This window comes from Leucopleurus acutus, assembly GCF_964270905.1.
Source record: "Leucopleurus acutus genome assembly, chromosome: 2".
NCBI lineage: Eukaryota > Metazoa > Chordata > Mammalia > Artiodactyla > Delphinidae > Leucopleurus > Leucopleurus acutus.
Genome location: NC_139143.1, coordinates 178,876,160 through 178,903,198, shown reverse-complemented (window position 1 = coordinate 178,903,198; position 27,039 = coordinate 178,876,160). Strand labels below are relative to the sequence as shown.

At 55.0% G+C, this 27,039-nt stretch overlaps 2 protein-coding genes across 2 annotated transcripts; one reads left to right on the top strand and one right to left on the bottom strand.

Annotated features, from left to right (window-relative positions):
• Window positions 1-916: 916 nt before the first annotated feature.
• On the bottom strand, window positions 917-8,423 carry AKR7A2 (aldo-keto reductase family 7 member A2). Its single transcript, XM_082856735.1, has 7 exons — window positions 7,996-8,423; window positions 4,816-5,003; window positions 4,535-4,639; window positions 3,709-3,805; window positions 3,362-3,461; window positions 2,644-2,773; window positions 917-1,825 (listed from the first exon to the last, which is right to left on the bottom strand). Exons 1-7 carry the CDS (start codon window positions 8,321-8,323, stop codon window positions 1,664-1,666), a joined length of 1,110 nt encoding a protein of 369 aa, XP_082712861.1. The 5' UTR covers window positions 8,324-8,423; the 3' UTR covers window positions 917-1,663.
• Window positions 8,424-8,515: 92 nt separating this feature from the next.
• On the top strand, window positions 8,516-24,019 carry SLC66A1 (solute carrier family 66 member 1). Its single transcript, XM_082833003.1, has 8 exons — window positions 8,516-8,566; window positions 13,492-13,703; window positions 18,354-18,483; window positions 19,142-19,229; window positions 20,064-20,206; window positions 20,377-20,469; window positions 21,056-21,253; window positions 23,101-24,019. The coding sequence occupies exons 2-8, from the start codon at window positions 13,540-13,542 to the stop codon at window positions 23,158-23,160; spliced, it is 876 nt and encodes a 291-aa protein (XP_082689129.1). The 5' UTR covers window positions 8,516-8,566; window positions 13,492-13,539; the 3' UTR covers window positions 23,161-24,019.
• Window positions 24,020-27,039: the final 3,020 nt, after the last annotated feature.

The window sequence follows — 27,039 nt, the reverse complement described above, 5'->3', positions numbered from 1 at the left end:
CAAATCAGATCACACAATATGAGGCCTTTTGGAACTGTCATCTTTCACTTGGGATAGCATCTTCAAGGTTCATCCACATTGTAGATGTTTCATTACTTCATTTCTATCGCCAAATAATAGTCCATGGTATGGATATACCACTTTTTATTTATCCATTCATCAGCTGATGGACATTTGAGCTGTCTCTATTTTTTAGCTATTATGGACTTACTTCTGGACTCTCAATTCTGTTCCATCGATCTATATGTCTACCCTTGTGCCAGTCCCATACTGCTTTTATTCTGTAGCTTTGTAGTAAGCTTTGAAATCAGGAATTGGAGGACTTTGTTCTTGTTTAAATTTGTTTTGGCTATTCTGTATCCCTTGAATTTCCATATGAATTTTTAAAAAATTTTGCCAATTTCTGTAAAAAAAAAAAAAATCCAGCTGGGGTTTTGATAGGGCTTGAACTGAATCTTATTAGGTCAATTTCAGATTTTGTCATCTTCAGCAACTCAATTTTGGGGTGGCTTGTTGTACAATAACTGATACTATTATTAACGTGAGTGGGGTAATAACTGATATTACCCCACTTGGGGAAGCATCCATTTTATTATGGGTGAAGACAAAGGAGAGTGTCTTCACTCCAAATAATAAAACTTCATCTGAAAGGTGTCTCCTTCTAGAAGGCAGGTAGGACTTTCCTTAGAACAGAGTCTTTGATTGGCGGTTTTGTCTGCATTTCCAGGTTGAGCCCCTTTCATCACTTGAAGAGACTGGTCCAAATGCTGCCTACTGCTGCTGCCTGGCCCACACCCTACCTCTCACCCAGGGTGTGATTTTTCTGTCCTGGGAATGTTCAAACAGCAATCACTGGACCTGGGATTTCATTTCTTCTCCAGACTTGGGTGCCCTTACTTGGGGTAGGGATTTGCTGAGGGAAATGGGGGTCCTGGCTGCCCACGCCCACTCCCACCAAAAGGAGGCCCAGCAGCAGAGCTGAGAATCTGTGGAAGACCAGAAGAAAGGAGGCTTTAGCTAAGAGTAAAGCCGCTGCTGAAATGAGTGTGTGTTAAAATGTCCCACAGCATCCTGGAAGGTTTTATTCTTCTTCGTGGTGACGCTAACGGTAGGTTTTTGCCCAAATTATTCCATTTCTAAGTATTTAATGAGGTAATTCTGAATGAGAGAAAATCTACCTCAGGGCATATGACCCTCTTTTCTTCTGTCGCGTGTAGAAGCGTGAGGGCCACCTGCAGCCTGGCTGTTGAGGGGTTAGGCTGGGTTCAGGGCAGGAGGCTGGGAAGACCCTCCCACTGCCTCTGCCTTTAGACGACTCCAGCTCATGGTTCTACCCCTTTGGCAAGAAGCCCCCAGGCAGGGTGGAAACAAGTCGTAAGCAGTTGAGGAGACAAATCTGTGGGCTTCACTCCGGGCCTGGGCTACAGCCAGGTCAAGTGCCTGCTTTATTCAGACGGGAAATGCATGAATGGGGCTCAGCCCCAGCCTTTACACATTGTGAAGGCAACTGGGAGTGAGGCAGGGATCTAGAAAAATAATGCATGGATCCAGAATGGAGAAAGACCATGCTAAATCAGCTTAAGGCAAAGACCGGCCAGGGGGAGAGAGTAGAAGAGGTGACAGAAAAGGAAGAAACCTTGGGCAGCTTGAGCTGTGTTGGGGCCTAGCGGAAGTAGCTGGGACATTCATGGGCAACCAGGTGCCAGGCCTGATCAAAGGCCTGCACGATGGCTGGCTCTAGGGGCCCTTCTTCAGTGGCCACCAAGTTCTGTTCCAGCTGCTCCAGGCTGGACATGCCCAGGATGACCGCGTCCCCGTGGGCACCCTGCAAGGGGAGACGGCCAGACGTCAACACACGAGCGCACCACAGTGACCCGGTCACACACGCTCCCCCCACTCCACCCACAGCCTTGCCCCCGCCAAAACCTGGGACCTGATCTTTTAACTTTATACTCTACATAGTTCTAGAAAGCACTTAAGGTACCTTCAACAACTGTAACTATGTGACCCCAAACCCTGTCTTCTTTCCTCCTGCTGCCACACTGCTCATCCTCATTCAGACCGAAGTTCAGAGCCCAGTTCTGCCACTCAGCAGCTGTGTAAACTAGGTTCAGCTATCTAACCCCCCTGAGACTCAAATCTTCTCAATTTTCAGCGTGGCTATGGGAATGAGAAATCATGCAAAGCACTGAGCTCCCACTTATTGAAAACCTACTATATACATGTCAGAGACTATGCAACTACGTAAGGCTGATGCTGGAGAAAAATTTTAGCCAGGAAGACAGGGGACACCAAAGACAGAGGGAAACCCCACCTCCGCCCAGAGGAGCCAGACCACGGGGTTTTACAGTCAAATCTGTGATAATTTTCTATCTCTTTCACAGCTGTATGAACCCCAGTTTGCTTATCAGTAAAACTGGAATAATCACACTTCATCAGGCCTAGGTAATAATTCAATCCATGTTAGGAAAGCCCTCATTATAGGGCCTGGCACTTGGACAGCTACTCAGAACAACAGGAAGGCTGCCATGAAAACTGGAACAAAGAGAAATTTCAGAGGGAAAAACTACTTAGAAATCACCTGAAGGTAATGCTGGCTTCCCGAAGGGAGAAGAAGTGGGGCTTCCAGCAACGATGGGTTACCTGGAGCTGTGAATGGTGGTACATCCACCGGAGGGCGGCCGAGGTCATGCTGGGGGCACTGGGGCCATACGCAGCCTGCAGGGCTTTCTCCACCAGGGCAATGGCCTTGAAGTGGTGTTCCTTCCAGAAGCTGAGCAGGTGGGGAGGGTAGCACAGGGGTCAGGACCATGGGGTCACACTGGGGGCCACCGCCAAAGAGTCAAACAGGACAGCTGCGCTCACCCCAACCCTGCAGCATGGAGGGGCTGGTATCCCCTCTAGCAATGGGTCTCCTGCTTTATTGAAACACCCAGGATGCTGGGTCCCTCACCAGAGACCTCAATGACATCTTTACCCCTGAGGACTCAAAGCCTGCCCTTACTTTACCTAGGGAAACAGGCAGCAAGTACAGGGGTGTGGCTCGGCCCCAGGACTGCTGAGCCTCCATCCAGGGCCCTCTCCTTCCCCATCTGCAGGTGACGAGCACTCCTCGGGGCGGAGCGATGCCTTGGAAGACCTGGCATAAGGTCCAGGGATCCTCATTCCTCACGGAGGTCCCAAGAAAACAAGAAGAAACCCTATAGAGGGCTTCATAATTCCTCTAGGAATCAAAAGAGGTAGGTCCAGGCAGCAAGGGACGGCTTGGAGACCCAGGAAAGCAGCCTAGAACTCCTCCATTTCAGATAAAGGGGACCCCCTCCCACTCCTCCCACCCTGATGCAGCCCATCCCCAGCTCACCGATTCCTGTAGATCTCTGCCCAATTGGTCCCAAAGAAGCGGCCCACAGGTTGCTTCCTGTCCTTGTCCTCATACTTGTACTTGCCGGTCAGCAGGCCCCCTGAGGGAAGGTTGTAATCAGATCCCCTGGCACTGCTCCCAGAGACTGCTCTGGACCAGAAGTGGGGGTGATGGTGGGGGACCCCGGAGGGATGGAGGACCCAGCGCAGCCTCCTGTCAAACCCTTCCCTGCTTCCCAGGTCTGGGGCCGGGTAGCCCCCGGGTCAGGAATAGGGAGAAACAGGACCAGAAATGCCCCCCGGGACCTGGGAGGGGAGCCCGTCCCCACAGCAGCCCATATCCCATACCAGCCAAAGGGTTGTAGGCGTAGAACCTCAGTCCAAAGTGCCTGATGCAGGGGAAGAGCTCTGTCTCCACCTGCCGGGTAGTGGCGTTGTACATGCCCTGTGGGCAGAAGGGGCAGCTGGAGAGGGTGCACGGGTCAGGGGACCCCAGTCTTCTTCAAAAACCTTCAGTCAAAACCTGCCCAGGACTTAAGCAATGATTTCCAACATCACCAGTGGTGGCTGGGTGAAGGGGAGATGGTGCCGGGCCCCAGGAAGGGACAGTGGACGGGATATGTCATTCCCCACATATCTGTAGGCGCCGGTTGTATGCTGGACACTGAGTTCCCAAACACCAGTGTATCTAGCAAGGTCTCTGCTCCCAAGAGACGTTAGAGTCAAGTTAAAAACAAAGACAGAGGTCAGGCGATCACATAAAGGTGGGTTCGGTGATCATAGCAGATTCTCCCACATACTTGCTCAATGTATGAAGATAGGGTTTGGAGATGGGAGGCCCCGCTGGGCTGTTGGGAAGGCTTCCAGAGGAAGAGGCATCTGAGCGAGACCTGGGCACTCGCTCCCACGAGGAGCAGGGAGGAGTGTTCCAGGCTGACTGCAGAGGGAGAAGCAGGCAGGAAGGGGAACCTGGGCCGGAGAGAGCAGGTGCCTAATGGCTGGGCTGAGGGTACCCGGGAGCCATCTACAGGCTGTGAGCAGGGGAGGCAGGGGGGTGGCTGCTATGCAGAGGGCATGGGGTGGGGGGGGACATTGGGGGGGAGTGGGAGGGGCCGCGAGGACCCGGGATCAGCAGGCACCCAGGAGACAGAGGCCTCTGCAGCCCCGGCCTCACCTGGTACACGGTGGGCAGGATCCAGTTGTTGCTCTTGCACAGGGTACAGATCTCGGCCACTTCCCAGGCGGCATAGTTGGAGAGGCCAAGCTCCACAAACTTGCCCTGCGGGGGAGAGGCCAAGGTCAGAACCCACTGCAGCCCAGAACACCAGGAAGGAGAGACTGGCTGGGGACCCTGGGAGTGGGGTCTGTCCCCAGCTCTGCTCTGGGACAGCCCTGGAGCCTCCACTCTCCTGGGCAATGACAGGTCAAGCAGAGGAGCTGGGGGGCCGTCCTCACCTCCTGGTGCAGCTGGTGGCAGGCACGCAGTGTCTCTTCCACAGGGGTGCCGTGGTCCGGTGCATGTAGATAGAAGAGGTCAACGTGCGGACACTGCAGCCGCTTCAGTGACGTCTCCAGCTGGGACCGGAGGCTATCAGGCTTCAGCGACTTCCCTTCCCAGGGATTGGCCTTGGTAGCGATCTTCACTTTGTGGGAAGAATGTAATGGTTAAGAAACTTATTGTAACCACTTACTAGCCATGTGACCCTGGCTAAATTACTTAAGTTCTCTGAGTTTCAATTCTCTCATCTATAAAATGGGGATGATAACAATGGAATTGTCTTCACAGGGAGAGCATGAGGATTCAATAATGTCTCATGTGTGAGTTCCCAATGTTCACTGCTGCTATATTAGTCACCAAACTGCTAGCTGTGTCAAGCCTTGTAGTAGAGGCCAAGCGCACAGAGATGAACTAAACACTCAATTTCTGCCCTCAAGGAGGTCACAAGCTAGAAGGTGACGTTACAATATGTAAGTGCAGTAGAGCCCAGAGGAGACCTATGTGGCCAACCTGGGAATTCCAGGGAGGGCTTCCTGACCCCACAAGTTGAGTCTCCAAAAAAGCATCCTGGGACTTCCCTGGTGGTCCAGTGGTTAAGACTCTGCACTTCCACTGCAGGGGGCATGGGTTCAATCCCTGTTCGGGGAACTAAGATCCCGCATGCTGCACAGCACGGCCAAAAAAAAAAAAAAGAAGAGTCCCAGCCAACAAGGAAGGGTGGGAAGCACATTCCGAAGGATGGGAACTTGGACAAAGTCACAAAGGCAAGAAAGCACGGTACGTGAAGGCCATACGTGCAACTCTGAGTTATAAACTCCAGGCAGGGAGCAGTGGTATGTGAGACAAGAGAAGGGGGTCCAGACCTAATCCCAACGGGTTTTCTCAAATACCATCATTCAAAGGTTTTATGAGTGAACTGGTCAGCTGTGTTCGCTCTGGTTGCCATATAGAGAGAGACGTCGAGGGGGCAGGCCTGAAGACAGGGGGACAAGTAAAGAGGCTGCTGCAGGAATTCAGGAAAGAGATGCAGCTGCTGAACATAACCACTGGCAGATCCATTTGAGAGAGAGGTAGAAGGCAAAATGAGCAGAAGGCAGTGACAGTTTCCCCCCTCTCCTTCCAGACTCCTGGAAGCGTGCACATCCGCATACCCACTGTAGAGACACACTCCCCATGAGAACAAGAGAGTGTTCTGCCATGCAAGCAGCTTGGAAGTGCTATAAAGAATGCTGGCTCTCTGGGAGATTCCCTGGTGGCACAGTGGTTAAGAATCTGCCTGCCAATCAAAGGGACACAGGTTCGAGCCCTGGCCGGGGAAGATCCCACATGCTGCAGAGTGACTAAGCCCGTGCGCCACAACAACTGAGCCTGAGCTCTAGAGCCCGCGAGCCACAACTACTGAGCCCACCACAACTACTGAAGCCTGCATGCCTAGAGCTCGCGCTCCGCAACAAGAGAAGCCACCACAATGAGAAGCCCGCGCACCGCAACGAAGAGTAGCCCCCGCTCTTTGCAACTAGAGAAAGCCCGCGCACAGCAATGAAGACCCAACACAGCCAAAAATAAACAAACAAATAAATTTATATATTAAAAAAAAGAACGCTGGCTCTCTGGATCCTGCACTTTCCATATCTGGCAAACGCAACTCAGTAATCCAGAGGGGAGGGAGTCATCAGACCACTTGGATGTTGGAGACACCAAGTCTCTCAGCTTCTCGTCCAGATTTTTTCCATTCCCCACATTTCTCAATCCCCCTGCATTCTTGGTGTGAACCTTGCCTCGGGTCTGACCTGAGGACTTTGACTCTGTGAGTGCCTGGCCTCAAAGAAGGAAGCAGGGAAGGACTGGAGGGGGAGAAACCAATTCAGGAATAAAATCTTCCTTAGTCACGAGAGGCACCCAGGTGAACTAGAGAGAGTGTGGGTCTGAGATGCACATTCCCAAGTCTGTTCCTCCAGATCCACCAAGCTATGAATCTAAGGAGGACCCAGAGGAGGACGCCCCTGACACAAGGGCTGGGAAGAAAGAGTCTCAGCATGGAAAAGAGGAGGCAGAGTGTGGCAGTAATAGTATCATTTGACTTCACTGGGTCCCACCATGTGCCAGGCACCCTCCTAGGCACTTCCAGTGGCATCAGGCTGATGAGGGACCGTCCCTCCACAGACACATCCTCCACTCAAGCACACCTGCCTCCTGGCCATCCACACACCAGTCTTGGCACAGCTATGCCCTCAGCCTCTCATAACACTTTGACTCATGCTCTGCCCAGCAAACTACTATTGTTCCTTGAAGGCCCAGCCTCAGTGTTCTCTGAGCCTTCCCTAGGGCCTCTGCCTGGCCCCATCATGCCTTCCCTAAAAGTGCTTCCTGTTCTATGCTCCTCTGCAATTATTTGCTTCAATCTTCCCCACTAGACTCTGAGCTCCCTGCGGGTGGGTTAGAGACACTTTCCCTCCTATAGCTCCATATGAAGCTGGCATAGGGCTACAGGAGTGGACAGAAAAGCCTTACCCTCTCTCTCATGCCTCCCCACTCTTTAACCCACCACCCCTGCTCCCCCAGCCCGGTCTATGGCAATGCTACAGCTCTCCCTGAGAGAGCCAGGAGTACTGCCAACTGAACAGAACAAAGTCTGGGGACTGATGAAAGACCTGGATGAGAAAAGGGCTCTCGGGGAGCGCATGGGCGTTGAGGACAATGGGGAGAGGGGCATAGGCAGAGCGCCTGGGGACCGGTTATGGGCACCTGGCAGGGTTGGAGGGGGGTATAGCATAACTCTGGAGACCAGTGCCGCAGAGAGGTGCACTAAGAAAGCAACTGGGGTAGGAAGCCAAGGACTAGATCAGGCTCGGGGGTTACCGAGTTGCAATCCCCAGACGAAGAAGCGGAGGGGAAGGTGGTCAGGAGAAAACGCTGTTCAGCTGTCGGGGCTGGATGTGCAAGGGACTTGAGGCGCGGGGTGTTCACAGAGCTGCGGGATGGCCAGGGGAGGTGGGCGCCCCAGGGGCGGGGCGAAGCTGTCGGCCCTGACCGCGGAGGGCGCGTGGCTGGGGTCGGGTCAGCGTCCTGCGGGACGGGTCTGCACTGCACGGTGCAGGGAGAGGACAGGCGGTCGGTGTGCGGGCGCCAGAAGTTACCTTTGCAGTCGCCGCCGCCCAGCCCGAGCCCCAGGCCGCCCAGGATGCTCTCGGACTGGCCGTCGCTGTACATGAAGGCCGTGTCCAGCTCAGTGTGGCCGCGCTCCAGAAAGGCGCGCACTGCCGCGGCGCTGGCGGGCGCGTCCATGCGGCGCCCCATCTCCATGGTGCCCAGCACGGTGGCGGGCCGGACAGGGGAGCCTGAGGTGGCCCGCGAGCCCCGGGACATGGCGGCTGCGGTGGCGGCGGTGCGAGCCTCGGGTGGCCGGGGGGTACGAGCGCAGCGGGCGGCGGCGCGGGCCACGGCGCGAGACAAGCTGCTCAGCATGAGGTCGGCGCCTGCGCGCTGGGGCGCCTCGGGCCCCGCCTCCCTGCCGATGGGGAGAAGCGCGGCGCCCCCTCACGCAAGATACGCTCGCTCGCCACGACTCCCGGGACCTTCCGCCAAGTGCGCGGCGCAAGAGGCGGAGCCGCGCAGCTCCGGGGCGGGGCGGGGCGGGGTTTCTGGTCAGCTGATGAAGGCAGGAGCTGGAGAACCCAGAAGCCGGGCGGCGGGGAGGCTCTAGACTTGGTAAGCCGAATTTGAGGCTGGGGCTGCGGTTCGGGACTCTGGGCCTTCCCTGCTACATCTTTCCAACACCCTCCTCCAGCCCCTGGATGGTCCTGGGGCTGCTGCCCCCACCTCGGGGCGCGAGATCTTGGAGCGAGGCTCTGGGCTGGGATTGGGAGGCCCTCGGCGGGGGCCCAGGGCCCCCTCCTCAAGGGCGACCAGCATGACCCCTCGGGCCGCTCTGACCTAGGGCCTGGGGTCTGGGTTCCTTTTTCACCTCTTGTTCCCGGCCGACGGGCCCCTGCGTTTCTGACGACTTTGTTTTCCCCAGGGCGGGCCAGAGGGGGGCTTCGCGGCGAATGAGCGCCGACCCCAGCGGCTGCCCTGTTATTATCCCCGCCAAACAGGCGGCCGGTGCTCGGCTGAGTCACTAGGAGGGAGTTGTGACCGAGGACCTGGAGGGCTGGAGTGGGTGGTAGCCCCAAGGCGGGATGCTTCTCCCCTCAGGTGCTCCCCAATTCTGCAGGGAGCCCAGATTGTCCCCTCCCACTCCATGCCTAGGACAGGTTTCCAAGTGTGTACATGGGGAGTCTGTGTTTGGAAGTATGAGGACTGACGCAGTCTTGTCTTTTCAAGGCTTCCTGAAGCCTGCTGTTTGCCAGCAACCCTGTGGGGGGAGGGGAGAGAGCTCTAGACAGAACAGAATAATAGCCGTTCCCGGTTATTCTACTGAGGGTTTAACCTGTGCCAGGCACCATTCTAATCCCTCAGCCTGGATTCTCTCATTTAACTCTGCCGTTAGCCTAGCAGGTGGATACTTGCATCATTCCCTCGTTTTACAGGGTGGAACTCTGAGGCTCAGGCACTTGACCAAGAATTCATTACTAGTAGGCATTAGGCAGGTCAGTTCCAGAGTGCTTTCTCCTCAACCCTAGGCCATCCAAGCTCACAATTAGGTCTCCCATTCTCCCTTCCTTTCTTTGTTTCTCTCTCTCTCTCCCTTCCTACCTTCTTTTCCTTCCTTTCTCTCTCCCTCTCCCCCGCCCTCCGTGTCTGTCTTGTTGTTTTTTGAACCTTTACTGTGCACCTGGTGTGTCCGGGGCCTAAGAATAAGTTTACAACTAGGGTGAAGGGACAGGAGTGGGCTTAAAGGGCAGCAGTGGCTGAGGAGTGTGATGAACATTCTTCGGGTTTGTGGAGGAGGGAAGGGAAGAGGGGACAGGTGTTTTCCCGCCAGCTCCTGTGAGGACCCTCTAAACTGGGACGGCAATTTAGAACTGGATCTTAGTTTCTCTTTACTATGCCGTCTAGGATGAAAAGGCCCAGCCTAGGGGAAGAGATGGCATGGACAGAAGTCAGGAGACCTGGGAATGACCGTCTGAAGGCCTAGAGGGAAGGACAGGAGATGGGGGGGAGGGCAGTTCTTGGAGTACCCTGGGGCTCAGTCTCAAGGCATTTGGACTTATCTGGTAGATAAAGGTGGCCACTTGAGCAGCTTAAGTGGGGAGCAGCTCTGTGACTCAGCTTGGGATCTGGACGAGTTACATGGCAGCAGATGCCATTTTCAGGGCTGCCTTTCTTTTCTTTTTTAATATTTATTTATTTATTTGGCTGCACCAGGTCTTCGTTGTGGCATGTGGGATCTTTACTTGTGGCATGTGGGCTCTAAGTTGTGGCATGCAGGATCTAGTTCCCTGATCAGGGATCGAACCCGGGCCCCTTGCATTGGGAGTGTGGAGTCTTAGCCACTGGACCACCAGGGAAGTCCCTCCGCCTTTCTTTTTTTTTTGCGGTACGCGGGCCTCTCACTGTTGTGGCCTCTCCCGCTGCGGAGCACAGGCTCCGGACGCGCAGGCCCAGCGGCCATGGCTCACGGGCCCAGCCGTTCTGCGGCATGTGGGATCTTCCCGGACCGGGGCACGAACCCGTGTCCCCTGCATCGGCAGGTGGACTTTCAACCACTGCGCCACCAGGGAAGCCCCCTCCGCCTTTCTTAAAGTGTGGTCATGTGCACAGAATACATGTGGTCAGAATACGCTGGGGGAGCTTCTTAAACCCAAGATCCTTGATCCCCAGCTCTGACACACTGATGCTGAATTTCACACATGTTCCCTCCATGATAACAGGGCACCCCTGAATCAACTGTATACTTCAATTAAAAAAAACAAAAACCACAAGGCACCCCTGTTGTGGTCCTTGTCACACCTACAGACCTGGTCAACCTTTGTTGCAACCCTGGCCATCCATTTGCTCAGTGCTGTTGGACTAGGAGGTGGGCCTGGTCTCAGAAGCCAGGCCTGGGCCCAGGCTGGCTTCCTACTTGGGTCAGAACCCACGGGTGACAGGCTCTGTGCACAGTGGCCCTCAGAGGAAAGTGTCTTCTGTTCAGGGCTCAGGCGTGTCTCAAAGTATCCTGAGCCCCGAGCTGCACATGGACCCCGTGCATGGACAGGGGACCACCCACCCAGGGCCCTGGGCCCTGGGCCCTGTGAGCCATGGTACACCCCCCAAGACACCCATCCCTCCTTCACTGGGCGTGTGTCCACTCTCTTTCTTCCCTAGCCTGGTGAAGAGAGGAAGTGAGAGTGACCTCAGGATGCTTGAGATACTGGTCTCTCATTCTTAGTCACTACCATTGTGTCCGGCCCTGGGCTAAGAGCTTTACGTGCATTTTATCTATACAACAACCCCAAGGAGTGAGCGTCATGTTTTATACACAGGCTCAGACTGTTACTTGCGCAAGGCCACTCACCCTTATCTGTAGAATGAGGACAGTGTTCCCCTCACAGAGAAGTTAATGAGGATGGAAGTATACTACTGTGATGACCTGCCGTGGTGTGTTGAGGCTCTACAAGAGGAGGCTTGGGGAAGTGGTCCACTGGAGGGGTGGCTAGGGAACAAAAGGACTTGATTTGAAATGCCTGAGGCACCACAAAAACCCAGCTCCTACCTGGACTGCGTGTTAACCTGGGGTGGCCTTGCAGCTGCTGGTGGCAGGACAGCAGATAAATGGCTCCAACATCAGCTGTGCTGAAGGTCAAGGGGGGGTGGTCACCAAGGTACAGGAAGAGACCTTCAGCCCCCCTTTGCAGGGCCCCGGAGGGACTGCAGTGAACCAGGCAGGCAGTGACCTGGGGTGCCCTTGCCCCCAGCTCTGGGGCTCGCTGTTAAGTCACGTTAGAGCTGAGAGCCTAGAGCTTCCTAAGAAAAGCAGCTGACTCGCTTCCTTTCCCTGCCTGACGCTCCCAGGTCGCTGTGGCCTCAGCGGTTCCAAGGGTCCAGCCAGGGTGTCTCAGCCCATTTGGGCCAATGTAACAAAATACCATTTGTCTGGATGGCTTAGAAACAAACATTGATTTCTCACAGTTCTGGAGGCTGGGAAGTCCAAGTTCAGGGTGCTAGTAGATTCAACGTCTGGTGAGGGTCCACTTCCTAGTTCATAGATGGCTGTCTTCTCGATATGTCCTCACCTGGCAGAAGGGGTGAGGGAGCTCTCTGGGATCTTTTCTATAAGGGCACTAATCCCATTCATGAGGGCTCTGCCTTCATGACCTAAATACTCCCCAAAGGCCCCACCTCAAAAATACCATCACATTGGGGGCTAGATTTCAACAGGACAGGAGGGACATAAGCGTTTGGTCTATGGCATTGTCTGTGGGGCATTGCTTTACGAGAATCCTGGGTCTTTTGACACAAGCAGAAACTGAAGGTGGCTGGAGAGAGCCTCATCCCAGGTGAGGAAAGCCCCTCTGAGTGCAGTGAGAAAAGGGGAAGCCTGTCTTCTGGCTGCATGAGACCCTGGGCAGCCCTGCAGACCACAGGAAGGTGCCGCCGTTCCCAGGGACAGAAGCATGGTGGCTCTGAGTGCCTCCTGCTTGGGTGGCCCTGGCAAGTCACCTCCCCGGGTCCACGCAGACATATCAGCAGCCCCCACTTCATAGAGTTGATGTGCAGCAAAATGCAGAAAGGCCTACGTAAGGTGCTTAGCACAGAGCTGGTAAAGCGCTCAGCTATCAGGGGCTGTGATGATTCTGGCCAGCAACCCCACTTCCTCTTCCTCCTCTGGGATTGTCACACAGGCTGTGACTGCTCTAGGACACCAGGTGGGGACTCCGCTGCCTGCCCCTGCAACCAGCCAGCTCCTGGCTTTGTCGGGTGAGAATGGGAAGGTGGCTCCGGACTCTTTGCCAGCAGGCGTCCTACACGCGCGAGCTACTGGGAGAATGCGGCTTGAGCACGCCAAGCTTGAATCCCAGCCATGTGTGCAACTCACCTGCTCCTTCTTCACCACTTGCCTCATCTGACCAATGTACTAGGGGACAGCCATACTTTTTTTTTTTTTTTGGCCGAGTGGTGCAGCTTGTGAGATCTTAGTTCCCTGACCAGGGATTGAACCCAGGCCCCAGCAGTAAAAGTGCTGAGTCCTAACCACTGGACCACCAGGGGATTCCCAGGACAGCCGTACTTTAAATGAGAGGATGTACTTAGTGGGCCTGGTCTCAGCAGACCCTCACAGCGTGATTTGCAAGAAGAAGAGATTGGAAACAATCGAAATGTTCAAGGGTTAGAACAAAGGTGGCATGGTTTGAGGACTCAGTTCTCTACACTAGATTGATGAACTCACTGAACCCTCACAGCTGTATGGGGGAGGCACTGTTATCGCCCCATCTTGCAGATGAGGAGACTGAGGCACAGCAAGGCTGAGTCACTTGCCCAAAGTCGAGGCGTTAACAGGCAGAGTGGGGATTCGAACGCACCTGTCTCTGACCACACATCCAGTGCCCTCCCTGCATATGTGGTTACTTTGATCTCTGTACTGATCGTGTTCTCTGGTTCAGGGGCTCAGTCCATGCTGGGTGATAAGGCTGGAATGGGCTCAAAGTGGCGGGACCATGACTAGGACCCAGACCTCCCAAGGCTGAAGGCCCCTGTCTTGTTCCCTGTAGAGCTGTCGCCTGCCTCAGCACACCGGCTCCCTCCCTCCCTCCGAAGCCATGGCCTGGAGGAAGCTGGGCTCCAGCAACTTCTCCAGCTGCCCCAATGGCTCCAGCCAGTGGATATGGGACGTGTTTGGCGAGTGTGCCTGGGATGTCTGGGACAAGGCCAGCGTGGGCCTGGGCTTGATCTCCATTCTCTGCTTTGCTGCGTCCACCCTCCCGTGAGTAGCATCAGGGTGGTGGGACCAGGGCTGGGTTGCACGGGCGGGGCAAGTGCTCCTGGGGCTGCACCGAAGAGGGGCTCGCTGGCTGGCGTTGGGCCTCTCCAGACTCAAGGCCAAGTGTGCTCCCTCTCCCACCTCCACTGACTGACTTCCAGCCCACCCTGGAGGGCCCTACAGCGAACCTCACTGTAGGCCCCGCCTTGTGCTGGACCATGCTGACACACAGGTAATAATAATAACACCTGTTCAGTGAGTGCCCACTGTGTACCTAGCTCATTTCTGAGCACTTGACATGTCTTCACCCTATTTAATCCTCATAACCACCCTGTGAAATAGATACAATCTGTATCGCTTCTTTACGAGGAAATAGAAACCCAGAGAGGTTAACTAACTTGCTGTGAATTGCACAGCTAGTCAGAGAGGAGGCGGAGGAGTGGGGGGGCTGGGGTGCATCGAACTTGGCCTTTGTTCTGTGACAGTCTGGTGGAGGACAAGCAGTGATTACAAAACAGCAGGGCCACTGCTGTGATTAGGGAACGTGGACACACTGTGACCTGGGCAAGTCCCTTCACTGCTCTGCTCCTCCGTTTTCTCATCTGTAAAATGGGAATGTTGTTCCCTACCTCACAGGGTTGCTATGAGGATGGCCTTTACACACCGTAAGCTCAGTCCCATGGCTGGGCCGAGGGGGCGCCGAAGAGGAGAGGTGAGGTCAAAGAGGTCATCCAGGGCCCTGTAATGTAAGGGCATTCTCCACTGTTAGGAAATCTTATGCTGTTTCTCCTTGAGGGAGAAAGATAACAGTTTAATTGAGAGATAATTCATATACCATTGAGTTAGCCCATTTAAATGTACAAGTCCAAGGTTTTAGTGTATGCACAGAGTTGTGTAAGCATTGGCGCAATCAGTTTTAGAACATTTTTGTCACCCTAAAAAGAAACCCAGAAAGAAATGAGTCATTCCTCGTTTCCCTCTAAATCTCCCGGCCCCAACCACCAATCTGCTTTCTGTCTGTAGATTTGCCTGTTTTGGACATTTCATATCAATGGATCATACAGTATGTGGCCTTCTGTGACTGGCTTCTTTCACTTAGCATAACCTCTTCAAGGTTCATCCACGTCACACGTAGCTAGTGTCAATACTTCATTCTTTTTTTACATCCGAATAGTAGTTTTCGTTGTGTGTGTATACCTTTTGTTTATTCATTCGTTCATTGATGGACATTTGGGTGGTTTCTACCTTTTGGCCAGTGTGATTAAGGCTGCTATGTATGTTCATGTACAAGTTTTAGTGGGGACATGTGTGTTTACTTCTCTTGGGTATATACCTAAGGGGTGGAATTGCCGGGTCACAAGGTAACTCTGTGTTTAATCTTTTGAGGAACTGCCAGACTGTTTTCCAAAGCGGTTGGACCATTTTATATTCCCACCAGCAGCGCATGAAGGTTCCAATTTCTGTAAATCCCCATCAACACTTGTTATTTTCTGTCTTTTTTATTATACCATCCTAGTGAGTGTGAAGTGGTATCTCATAGTTCTCATTTGTATTTCCTTGTTGGCTGGTGATATTAAGTAGCTTTCCACATGCTTATTGGCCAAATTATATTCTCTTTGGAAAAAGGTCTATTTAGGTTCTTTGCCCATTTTTCAATTGGATTATTTGTCTTTTTGCTGTTGAGTTATAAGAGTTCTTTATATATTCTAGATATATTTTGCAAATATTTTCTCCCATTCAGTGGGTTGTCTTTTCACTTTCTCGATGGTGTCGCTTGAAGCACAAAAATTCAAAAATTTGTTGATGTCCAATTTTTTTTTTTTTTTGGCCATTCCGTGCAGCATGTGGGATCTTAGTTCCCCGAGCAGGGATCGAACCTGAGCCCCCTGCATGGGAGCTCGGAGTCTTAACCACTGGACCGCCAGGGAAGTCCCTTGATGATGTCCAATTTATGTGTTTTTTTCTTTTGTTACTTGTGCTTTTGCTATCATGTCTAGAAAGGATAGCTTAATCCAGGTAACAAAGATTCACCCTTATCTTCTAGGAGTTTTATATAGATTTATCCAAGTCTGACACCAATTCTCATGTGTTTTTTTGCCACACCATCAAGCAATCAACTCAATTCTTACACTGTCTACACCTGAGACAACCTCAGATCCCACAGGTTAGGGGCCCCATCCTACAAGTCCCACAAGAGTGCTCCCTCCTCCCCGCTTCTGAGACCAGTCACAGGTCCAGGTTGTCATTTGTGCTTCTGACCTCCAGCTGTAGATGGAGATTCCTCCGACCCCTCCTCAGGTTTGATTAGTTTGCTAGAGCAGCTCACAGAACTCAGAGGAATGATTTTTATGGAGGCTTATTGCACAGTCATTGGCCATTAGCAATTGGGCTCAATCTTGAGCCTCTCTCCTCCCCTGAGGTGGGTGAGGGGGGTGGGACAGGGGCCCCTGAGACCAAATGTCCCAACCTTCTAATCTTACTGTTGGTTCCCCTGGCAGTGAGTCCTTATCCTCAGGTGACCTAAGGGCTTTCCAAAAGTCACCTTATTAACATTACAAAAGACACCTTTTTTTCTCTCTTTCTCTCTCTCTCACCCCTTAGGACATTCTTAGGAGAGCTCTGTGCAGGGAACAGGGAAGAAGACCAAATATATATATTTCTTATTGTAAATCACAGTATCACAAATGAGCTCTTACATGTAGAGCTTTGACTCAGCTTGGGCTGTATTTTGTATACGGTGTGAGGTAGGGATCCAACCTCGTTCTTTTGCATGTGGTGCCCGGTTGTCCCAGTACCATGTGTTAAAAAGACTACCATTGGGAATTCCCTGGCAGTCCTATGGTTAGGACTCTGTGCTGTCACTGCTGAGGGCCCAGGTTCAATCCCTGGTTGGGGAACTAAGATCCCACAAGCCGTGCAGCGGCCAAAAAAAAAAAAAAAAAGACTACCCTTATCTCATCAAGTTGTCCCAACATGCTGCCTAGGGCTTGACATTTGTACTGACTCACCTTGTCCCAGCTGCCATACTAGATGTGGCAGAAGTAAGCAAAACCGACCCCATCCTTGCCTTTGTAGACCTTCTGTTAGGGAAGGAGAACTGGAGGGACGGGGGAGAGACTGGAGGCAGGGAGGCTGTGTAAGGCATCCAGCAAGCAATGATGTCTGGGGGATTGGATAGGTGGCCCTTAGCAGGCAAAGCAGACAGGTCTGGGTGATGGGTGGAGGCCAAGGGAGAGAGACTCCCCATCTTGGGGTGAGAGCTCCCCCAGAAGCACGAGGAGCTGGTGCAACTGGCTGAGGCCTCCCCTTTCCACCAGGGCATAGTGCCAGCCCTGCCGGAGCCTGGCTGATTAACCAGGGAGGGGGTGTCAGAGGTCTGGGAGAAGCCCCAGGTGATGGCAGGGAGGGCAGCCACCTTCCTGCTTCTCCTTAGGACTCGGCCTTTCCTGAGTGTGACAAAATCACTTTCCCTGAAATTTATGGAGCCTCTTCAAGTCACAGTATCCTGGAAGGGCAGGGCCACGGGGTAAACCTTAAGGGCCTCTCCAGACCAGGCCCATGCTGGGCACTGTCCCTTCCCTCAGGAAGCTTGAGTCCAGGAGGAACTGACCAATGCTGGCAGAGCTCCCTTCTAGGAAGGCCCTGAGGAGGAACTGATATTTCCTGAAAGATACAGAGGAGGGACTGGGTGAGCCATCTGCTGAGGCAGAGTTTGGAGGAAGAGAAGGCAGTCCTGGTGAAGAGGTGGTGGGGGTCGGAGTGTCCCCTGTCGGAGGAGGGAGTTGGAAACAAGGAACACAGGCTTGGGTGGGAGACCTAAAGAGCTGGGGGCGGGGTCAGCAGGAGATGGAGGTGGAAGGATGACCGTGAAGAACCAGGGCCAGGCCCAGCTTTCCTAGCTTCTGTCTTGGGTGGAAGGTGGGGTGAGGTGCTATTTAGTTACCTTTTACTAATTTAAATACATGCAAATGATTAAAGAGAAATGTAAGCAGCAGATGGCCGTTGTGGAATGACTCAGAGCAAGCCTGGAACCTCAGGGTCTGAGTGTGAATCCTGCTTCCCTGACTTTTCCATCCCCAAAGAAGCCCATCAAGACTTGACCCCATGGCGTTGTAATCAGAGCTCTGGGAGCCACAGCCGGAGGCTTCTCTGTTGCCCTTTGAAGATAACAGGCCCGTATTATCATCCATCTCCCCTGGAGACAGGGCATCGCCCAGGCCTCGGCTGTAGGGCAACCACCATCCTCCTTCCTTCCAAACACCAACCCCCCTCCCGCTCCTGCATAGAAGAGAGAACCCAGGCTCCCTATGAAGTGGTTCTCAGGGTCTGACACAAAACATCAGGGCCCTGTAAAGGCCCCAGGTCCCCACCAAGAGACTGCTGTGGAGGAGAATCTATCGTGCAATGGCCCTCTCTGGAAAGATGCATGTCCCATAGAGCTCCTGGCTTGGAAGGGATCCCCTGGTAAGAATCCCCAAAGGGCAAAGAAAGGCCCATGAGGATCCCACCTGCGGGAAGGATTAGCTCCCAGGCGACCCCCTGTGCAGACGCCGTCCCGGCCCCGCTATTCCGTGTTGGCTCTTCCCATGTTTACCCTCCACGTGGTATCACAGCCGTCGGCCCCTGAGCACACGTCTCCCTCCTCCGCCACAGCCAGTACATCAAGGCCTGCAAGATGGGCAACATGGACCAGGCCCTGTCCCTGTGGTTCCTCCTGGGCTGGATCGGCGGAGACTCCTGCAATCTCATTGGCTCCTTCCTTGCTGACCAGCTGCCCCTGCAGGTGGGCTGGTCCCCGGGCTGGGTGGGCTGCCAGGGACAGTCTGCAGAGGCTTCCATCTTGCTAGGGCCCCATGCTATAGAGAGAGCCCTCTGCCTGCCGCACAGTGTGACAATGGGCTGTGGGCCTCAGTTCCCCCATCTACAAAATGAGCACATCAAACCACAGGATGGCTGGGGTCTTTGACCTCTGAGGTGCTGAGATCCTGACTGAGCTTTCAGGGCATGGGGCCCTGGAGGAGGAAGGTTTTCCCTTGGGAGGCCCAGGTGCTATCATTCTTCTGTGGCTGGGTGGAGCTGGGACTCAAAATCAGGACTCTATTGTCTTCCCAAGGGGGGCTGTAAATCGCCCCTGTATCAGGCCAAATGGTAGCCTCCACTTAACCTCTGAGTCCCATTTTGTCCTGCCTGGTCATGCTAGCCACCGTTTCCTCTGTCTGCCCAGGCGGGCACCTGCCAGGCCCTTGCCTACCTGCTTTCTAGCTCTGCCAGGTGGGAACTGTGATCCCCTCCTTTCCAGATGAGCAAACAGAAGCTCCAGGAGGTGAAGCATCTTGCTCAGGGTCACCCAGCTGGGATGGGGCAGAGCTGCCCGGGTGCTGGGGTGTGGTCCCTGAGCCGGGGACTGCAGCCAGCGCCCTGGGCCCCCTCTTCTCTTGCAGACCTACACAGCCGTGTATTACGTCTTAGCTGATGTGCTGATGCTGTCGCTGTACTTTCATTACAAGTTTAAGAAACGCCCCTCTCTGTGTGAGTACCGGGATCCCTGAGGGCAGCCAGGAGGCCTGGAAGCTTGGGAGGAGGAAGGTTTCCCATTGCTGGTGATAAACCAAACGTCAAAAAGGCTTCCTCAGGGGCTTCCCTGGTGGCGCAGTGGTTGAGAGTCCGCCTGCCGATGCAGGGGACACGAGTTCGTGCCCCGGTCCAGGAAGATCCCACATGCCGCGGAGCGGCTGGGCCCGCGAGCCATGGACGCGTAAGCCTACGCGTCCGGAGCCTGTGCTCCGCAATGGGAGAGGCCACAGCAGTGAAAGGCCCGCGTACCGCAAAAAAAAAAAAAAAAAAAAAAAAAAAAAGGGCTTCCTCCGGACCTTATCTGAGAGCTGTGGCCCTGATCACCTGATGAGCCGAGATAGAGGGCAGTGAGCACATCCGGGCAGGACCACAGGGAGTCCCCTTCACTTAAGTTCTCTCATTCAGCAAACATGGCCTCAGCTGCTCCTCAGTGCCGGGCCCTGGGCTTGGAGCTGAGGAAACAAGGACACGGCACACAGGATTCAGAAGGGGCAGATCCAGGGCTGTACAAGAAATGATCCAGGCACCTGGGGGTGGGGCTGTCTCAGCATTTCCACGCTCCATAATCCCCTTCCTGCCCCCATTGCCCTCATCAGTTTACCTTTACAACCTTAGGAGAAGGGTACTCTCATTATACCCATTCTACAGATGAGGAATAAAAGCTCAGAGAGGTTAGGTCACTTGCCCAAGGTCACACAGCCACTGAGGGACAAGGCCAGGACTCAAAGCCCAGTCTGTCTGCTGCCACTCAGATCCCTAATCTCAGCTTCCCTCCTGCCTCATGTCTAGGGTCTGCCCCCATCAATTCTGTGCTGTTGTTCATCTTGGGGGTGGCGTGTACCGCCCCACTGCTGAGCAGCGCTGGCTTGGTGGCTGCCCCCAGGGAGGTCTTCCGGGGGCGGACGCTCTTGTCTGTGGAGCCGGGCAATAAGGTGAGGTGTGGGCACGCGAGAGTAGAGCAGGGTGGGGGTCTGGCTCACCCCGAGGGCCCGCCCCTGCATGACCACGAGGTCAGGGGAATTGCCCTCGAGGAGGGAGTTGGGGCTCTCAGGCTGCATCCCGGCCTCTGCTGAGCACTGAGCACTCCACTCTGCCCTCTCAGCCCTTCACGCAGCAGGAAATCATTGGCTTCGTAATCGGCTCTGTGTCCAGCATGCTGTACCTGCTCTCCCGGCTGCCTCAGATCCGCACCAATGTGAGCCGTGGGCAGGGGCACTGGGGCCACGGGAAGAGGAGCCGGCTGGCAGCTCGGGCCCCTGGGTTAGGGCGTAGCAGCAGGTCTGGTCCACACTCACTGTTGGCTTGGGTGACTGAATCCACTTCTCCAAGCCTCAGTTTCTGCCTCTGGAAATGGGCATGAGATGCCTGCCATCCAGGGGTACATGTGACCTGCATGTGTCCCGGGGAGGTCGGAGGTCAGGTGAGAGCGAGGGGCTGAGAGCAGAGGAGAAGGTGGGGAACCAGAGATGGGGGAGCCTTGCTGGGCAGTGAGTCAGCGTAGGGCTGGGGAGCAGGGACCTTGGGGCGAGCAGGGTGGGGCAGCCCTAGTCTCTTGCGACCTGGGCAGGGTGGCCCGGGAGATGACGTTGGAACGGGGATGAGGAGTCAGGCCCTGGAAAGGGCTGATCTGGGCAGCAGGCCCGTGTCGACGGTGGTCACACCGTGTGCAGTCTGCTCGGAGCATGTGCGTTGTGACAGGGCAGACGGACACATGGACAGTTACAGTCCAGAGAGACAAGAGGCCCGTTTGAGGTCTCTGACCCTACACCCCTCGCTTCCAGTTCCTGCGGAAGTCGACACAGGGGATCTCCTACTCGCTGTTCGCCTTGGTGATGCTGGGGAACACGCTGTACGGGCTAAGTGTGCTGCTCAAAAACCCCGAAGTGGGCCAGAGCGAGGGCAGCTATGTGCTGCACCACCTGCCCTGGCTCGTGGGCAGCCTGGGCGTCCTGCTGCTCGACACCATCGTATCCTTCAGGGTGTGAGGGTGGGTGGGGTCGGGGGGGCCACAGCAGCCTCCGCCTGCACGTGGCTTCAGCATCCATCCATCCATCCATCTTTCCTTCCATCCATCCATCCATCCATCCATCCATCCATCCTTCTATCCATCCTTCCATCCATCCATCCTTCAATCCATCCATCCATCCATCCTTCCATCCTTCTATCCATCCATCCTTCCATCCTTCTATCCATCCTTCCATCCATCCATCCTTCCTTCCATCCATCCATCATCCATCCATCCATCCATCCATCCTTCCATCCATCCATCCATCCATCCATCCTTCTATCCATCCATCCATCCATCCATCCTTCCTTCCATCCATCCATCATCCATCCATCCATCCATCCTTCTATCCATCCATCCATCCATCCATCCTTCTATCCATCCATCCTTCTATCCATCCAGTCCACCCATCCATCCATCCTTCTGTCCATCCGTCTGTCCGTCCATCCATCCATCCATCCATCCATCCTTCTCTCCATCCATCCTTCCATCCAGTCCATCCATCCATCCATCCTTCTGTCCATCCGTCTGTCCGTCCATCCATCCATCCATCCTTCTGTCCATCTGTCTGTCCGTCCATCCATCCATCCATCCTTCTATCCATCCATCCTTCCATCCATCCTTCCATCCAGTCCATCCATCCATCCATCCTTCTGTCCATCCGTCTGTCTGTCCATCCATCCATCCATCCTTCTATCCATCCTTCCATCCATCCTTCCATCCATCCTTCCATCTACCCATCCACCCATCCATCCATCCATCCGTACATCCAAGAGCCAAACCTCCCATGTGCTGGGCACCCCTCCAAGTACCGGATCTATTTGTGAGTAAGAACAGAATGGTCCTTCCTTCAAGAAGCTCACAGTTCAGTGGGGAGGCAGACAGGATACGCGTAATCATAAATAATTACTTCATTGTGGTGCTACTGAGTAGCACAGAGAAAAACTGCAAGAGTGTGTGACCAGGGGCCTGTCTGTCCTGGTTTAGAGGCTCAGCAGAGGCCTCCACTAGTGCCATTGAAACTGTGCCCTGAAGGAGAAGTTAGGCACAGGAGAGGGAGGGATGTTCCTGGCACAGCTTGTGCAGAGGGTCTGGGGAACAGGGCATAAATCAGCCCATCCAGGCAGGAGGAAGGAAAGCTGCAATGTGGAGACACACACGTGAATTAGAGATGGAAAAACTTGAGTTCAAATCCTGGCTCCCCGGTATCCTGTGTGACACAGAGCAAACCGTTAGCCTCTCTGTGCTTCCATGTCTTCATCTTGCTGTCTCACCAAGGTCATGGGGCAATTACATAAGCTAAGGTGTCTGGAAATACCCAGCAGCGGACCCAACACACAGTGCTCGCTCAGTAAATGTTTGTTTGCTGGATGGCTGAGCAGGGCATTATTTGCATCTCCTTTGGGAGGAGGTAAACTGGGCCCTTGCTTCGACGTTTGCGGAGTTCCTGGTGGGTGCAATGAGAGATGAAGAAAGTTAAGCTCTAGTGCCCCAAAATGGTCCCTGCCACTTGCTGAAACCCCCGGGATGCTGTAGGGTGAGAGGAGGGCAAGATCCTGGGGCTGGGGTCAGGGGAGGCTGCCTGGAGAGGAAGACCCAAGCGCTGGACTTGGCAGATAAATGGGGTTTGGCCGGTTGAGGGGTGGGAAGGCAGCAAGAGCAGAGGCCAGGAGGCCATGGCTGACCCTGCTCACCTGGCCGAGTTGCAGGGAGGGAAGAGGGCAGCAGTTCTGGATGGGGCCACAGGCCACCCTGGGGCAGGTCCAACGCAGGCTGTGCTCCGTTTGGCCTTGACGTTGACTCCTTCGGATCTCCATACAGTTCCTGATATACAGGGATGCCGCCACCTCATCAGAGCGCCAGCCACTCCTCCCCAGCTGAGCAGGACCCAGACCCAGGCCAAGCCCAGGATGACAGGGACCTGCAGATGCCCCACTCAGGAAGGGAGAAGTATGGGCAGTGACGGTGCTGCTGACCCTGGGCTGGGCCGTGGAGGAAGCTGGGGGTGCCTAGAACTCCCGGCCCGACCGCCTACCCCCAACACCTCCGAAATCTCGTGAGCTGACCCTTCCGGAAGCCCTGACTGACGGACTCTTCCAGGAGCAGGTCAGCCCCCAGGGCCAGCCCACCCCGCCTTGGGATTCACCGCCAGGGTCTGAGGCAACTGTCCCTGGAGCCTGAAGGGAGGGCCTGCAGCCGAGACCTCGCCTCTCAGAAGACAGTGCAGCTGCCCCTCAGCTCACCTACCTCATTCTGCCTGCTTCCCCCACCCAACCGCCTGGGGAGGAGCCCAGCTCAGCCTGGTGCACCCTGGACTGTACCGTCGACTGCAGATGGCCTAGTGAACGGTGCTCCCTGTGAGGCCCGTCCTGGTGCTCCTTTCCCGGTGCCGGGCTCTGCGCTGCTCTGGGGCACAGTGATGGATGGCGATTGGGGTTCCACCTACAGGCCCCAGGTGGGGGCCTAAGGGGTCAGGATGTGGGAGAGCCAGGCCAGAGGGGACTGTGTCTGCTGGCCCGCCCCTGCCCAGCCTCTTGGGCCTCCAGTTTCTTCAACCTGCTTCTCTGTGACAGGCTCCACACCTGGTGGTGGGGACACAGCAGTGAGAAAGACACTCCTCCAACAGGATCCCTGCTCCGCGGTGCTCAGCAAGAAGCGGAATAGTTAAGGTTCAGACTTCGGTTCTGCATCTCAACTTCTCTGTGCCACAGTTACCTCATCTGTGCAATGGGATGACAGTATTACCACTTTATACATCCTTCTAGGGATTAAATAAAATGGTGTGCTTATGGATGTTAGCCCTGAAGTCTGGCGTGCAGAAGGAGCTCATTGAAGGTTAGCTTTGATCATTTTTAGTTGGAGGAGGAGGACAACCAGATCTCCCTGGAAATCAGGGAGACCTTCCTGGAAGAGGTGACATGGCAGAAGGACAGTCAGAAGATAAACGGGGAAGGTGCCAGTGTTGCAGGCGGGAAGGGTGGAGAGGAGGGCAGGGCTTAGCCCCGAGCTCTAGTTCCTGTGCCCCAACTTTAGTTTGCCTCCCAGACCCCAACCTGAGTCCACTTTCTTCTTAGCCATAACCCCATGCATGCCTGAGGACGGAGGGGCCAGCTCCCCTCCCTGCTGGCCTGCTGTCTCACCTCCCCCCACCCCGCCCCCCACACACAGCCGGTCCCAGGAGCCATCAGGGTGGGTGGTGCCAGGTGCGGCTAAGGCTGGTAGGGAGGAGCTGGGGCTCAGCGTGAGCCTCTCTGTTAGAATCTTCCTCTTCCAACCGTGGAGAAAGGAAGGAGCCCGGCCACAGGGCTGTAGCCTCGGCCGCGAGGGGACGCCTGCCCCGGTTTGGTGCCAAGCGCAGCTCTCCTCTCCACCCTGGCCCATGCTGTGCTGGGCGTCTGGGATGGGGGTGAACCAGCTCTGGTCCCTGCCCTCAAGGAGGGGTGACGGGTGCCGGGCCCTAGAGGGAAGGACTGTAACCAGAAGGTACAAAATGCCATAGGGATGAGGCGACTCAACCTGGGAAGGCTTCGTGGAGGAGTGGCCTGGGAGCGGAATCTTGAGAGAGAGGGAAGGGTGTGTGCAAAGGCCTGGAGATGGGAGTCAGGGCTGCTCCCAAGGTGGGGCTGGAGTGAGGACAGGATGGTGGGGGCAGGGCCAGCCACCAGCGCTCACAGCAGGTGACCTGGTTTGGTTGGGGGAAGAGGAGGAGGGAATGGGGGTCTGGGGAGGCCAGGGAGGGGGGCGCCTCTGAGGTTCAGTTGGGCAGTGGGGCGAGTGGGGTGCAGCGCCTCAGCCCTGTCCTGGGCGGGCCTGCAGAACCCTGGGTGTCACCTGGCCTGCAGCTGACGTTTATTGAGCACTTGCTGTGTGCGGGGCGGGGCTGGGCTGTACCCTCGCTCGGTCCCCACAACCCCCACTGCGGTAGGTGGCGCAGGTGCAGTCATCACAGCCACGTGACAGATGGGAAAACAGGCTCTGAGGAACTAAGCAGCTTCCCCAAGGTCCCCCAGCTACGAGTGGCAGCTGTTCTATCCACATGAGGTCCCTCAGCTGCGGGGGCCATCCCACACCCGGCCCTCGGAGTCCCATCCCTGCCTCCGCCCTTGGCGGGGGGTCCAGGGCTTCAGGCCGGGTGCCGTCCAGCCTCACCCTTGTCCTGGGGGCGGCGCAACCCTGCTGTGCTCAGGCCCCCTCCCCACTGTTCCGAATGGTGCCTCCCACCCCCAGGGCCCACGCCCGCCCCAGCTGGCTCAGTGCCCTTTGCAGCCAGAATCTGGCTCTACCCAGGGCCGTGACCTGGCTGAGTGCCCTCCCGGCCTGAGGACCTGGGGGCTCAGCTTGGCAGTGTGAACCCAGGTGTGGGCCTGGGCTCGAGCTGGGTGGGGAAGAAAGAACGAGCTGTCACAGCCCCTGCCCTGGTGGGGGTAATGGGGTGATGGCTCTTGCTGGCAGGCGCCAGCCAGTCTGCCGAGAGCTGTGGTTCCTTCCTCCTCATGAAAGCCCCAGTCCGATGGGGGAGACACTGGCACGCCCTGCCCGATGGAGGACGTCGTGGCAGTGGGTAAACAGGACAGGCTCGCAAGCCTGTCGTGCCGGGTGAAGGCTCATCAGCGTGTCCACCAATACTGGGACCCTCCCCGTGTTCCTCCCAAAGAGCAGAAGGGCCAGTGTGACCATCAGTCAATTCCACTGTCCGGACTGGGCCGTGCTTACCGGCTGGTGGGGTCCCTGAGGTGCAAGGTCCTGGGTGGACTGCCTTTCTCCCCTGGCTGCAGGCAAGCGTTGGTAGGGCCTTCACCGCTAGGTGTGGCCTGAAGGGATGAGAACCTTCCTCCCGCCTGAAGAGTGGACCTAGCATTTTGGTTTCAGGCCCAGGCTCTGCACTTACCAGTTGCCCTGGTAACTGGTCCAGGAGGATTACTCCCTCGGGACCCACACGGGGAGCAGGAGGCTGGGCCAGTCACCCCCAAAGATCCCTGCCTTGGCGGCTTTACATGTCAGCTATTTTTATTTTATTTTTATTTTTTAGTTAATTTATTTATTTGGCTGTGTTGGGTCTTTGTTGCTGCATGTGGGCTTTTCTCTAGTTGCGGTGAACGGGGGCTGTTCTTCGTTGTGGTGCGTGGGCTTCTCATTGCGGTGACCTCTCTTGTTGAAGAGCACGGGCTAGGGGTGTGTGGGCTCAGCAGTTGTGACTCGCAGGCTCTAGAGCACAGGCTCAGTAGTTGTGGCGCACGGGCTTAGTTGCTCCGCGGCACGTGGGATCTTCCTGGACCAGGGCTTGAACCCGTGTCCCCTGCATTGGCAGGCGGATTCCTAACCACTGTGCCACCAGGGAAGTCCCTTAGCTATTTTTTTTTTTTTAAATTTTAATTTTATTGGAGTATAGTTGGTTTACAATGTTGTTAGTTTCAGGGGTACAGCAAAGTGATTGTTATACATGTACATTCTTTTTTTAGATTCTTTTCTCATATACGTTTTCACAGAACACTGAATAGAGTTCCCCGTGTTATACAGTAGGTCCTTGTTGGTTATCTGTCTTATGTATAGTAGTATGTGTATGTTCACCCCAAGCTCCTGATTTATTCCTCCCCTTTGGTAACTGTTAAGTTTGTTTTCGATATCTTTGTCTGTTTTGTAAATAAGTTCATTTGCATCTTTTTAAAAGTTAGATTCCACATATGAGTGACAGCATATGGTATTTGTCTACGTGTTAGCTATTGAATGAGATGCCGTCTATGAAAATGCCTGGGGCACCCC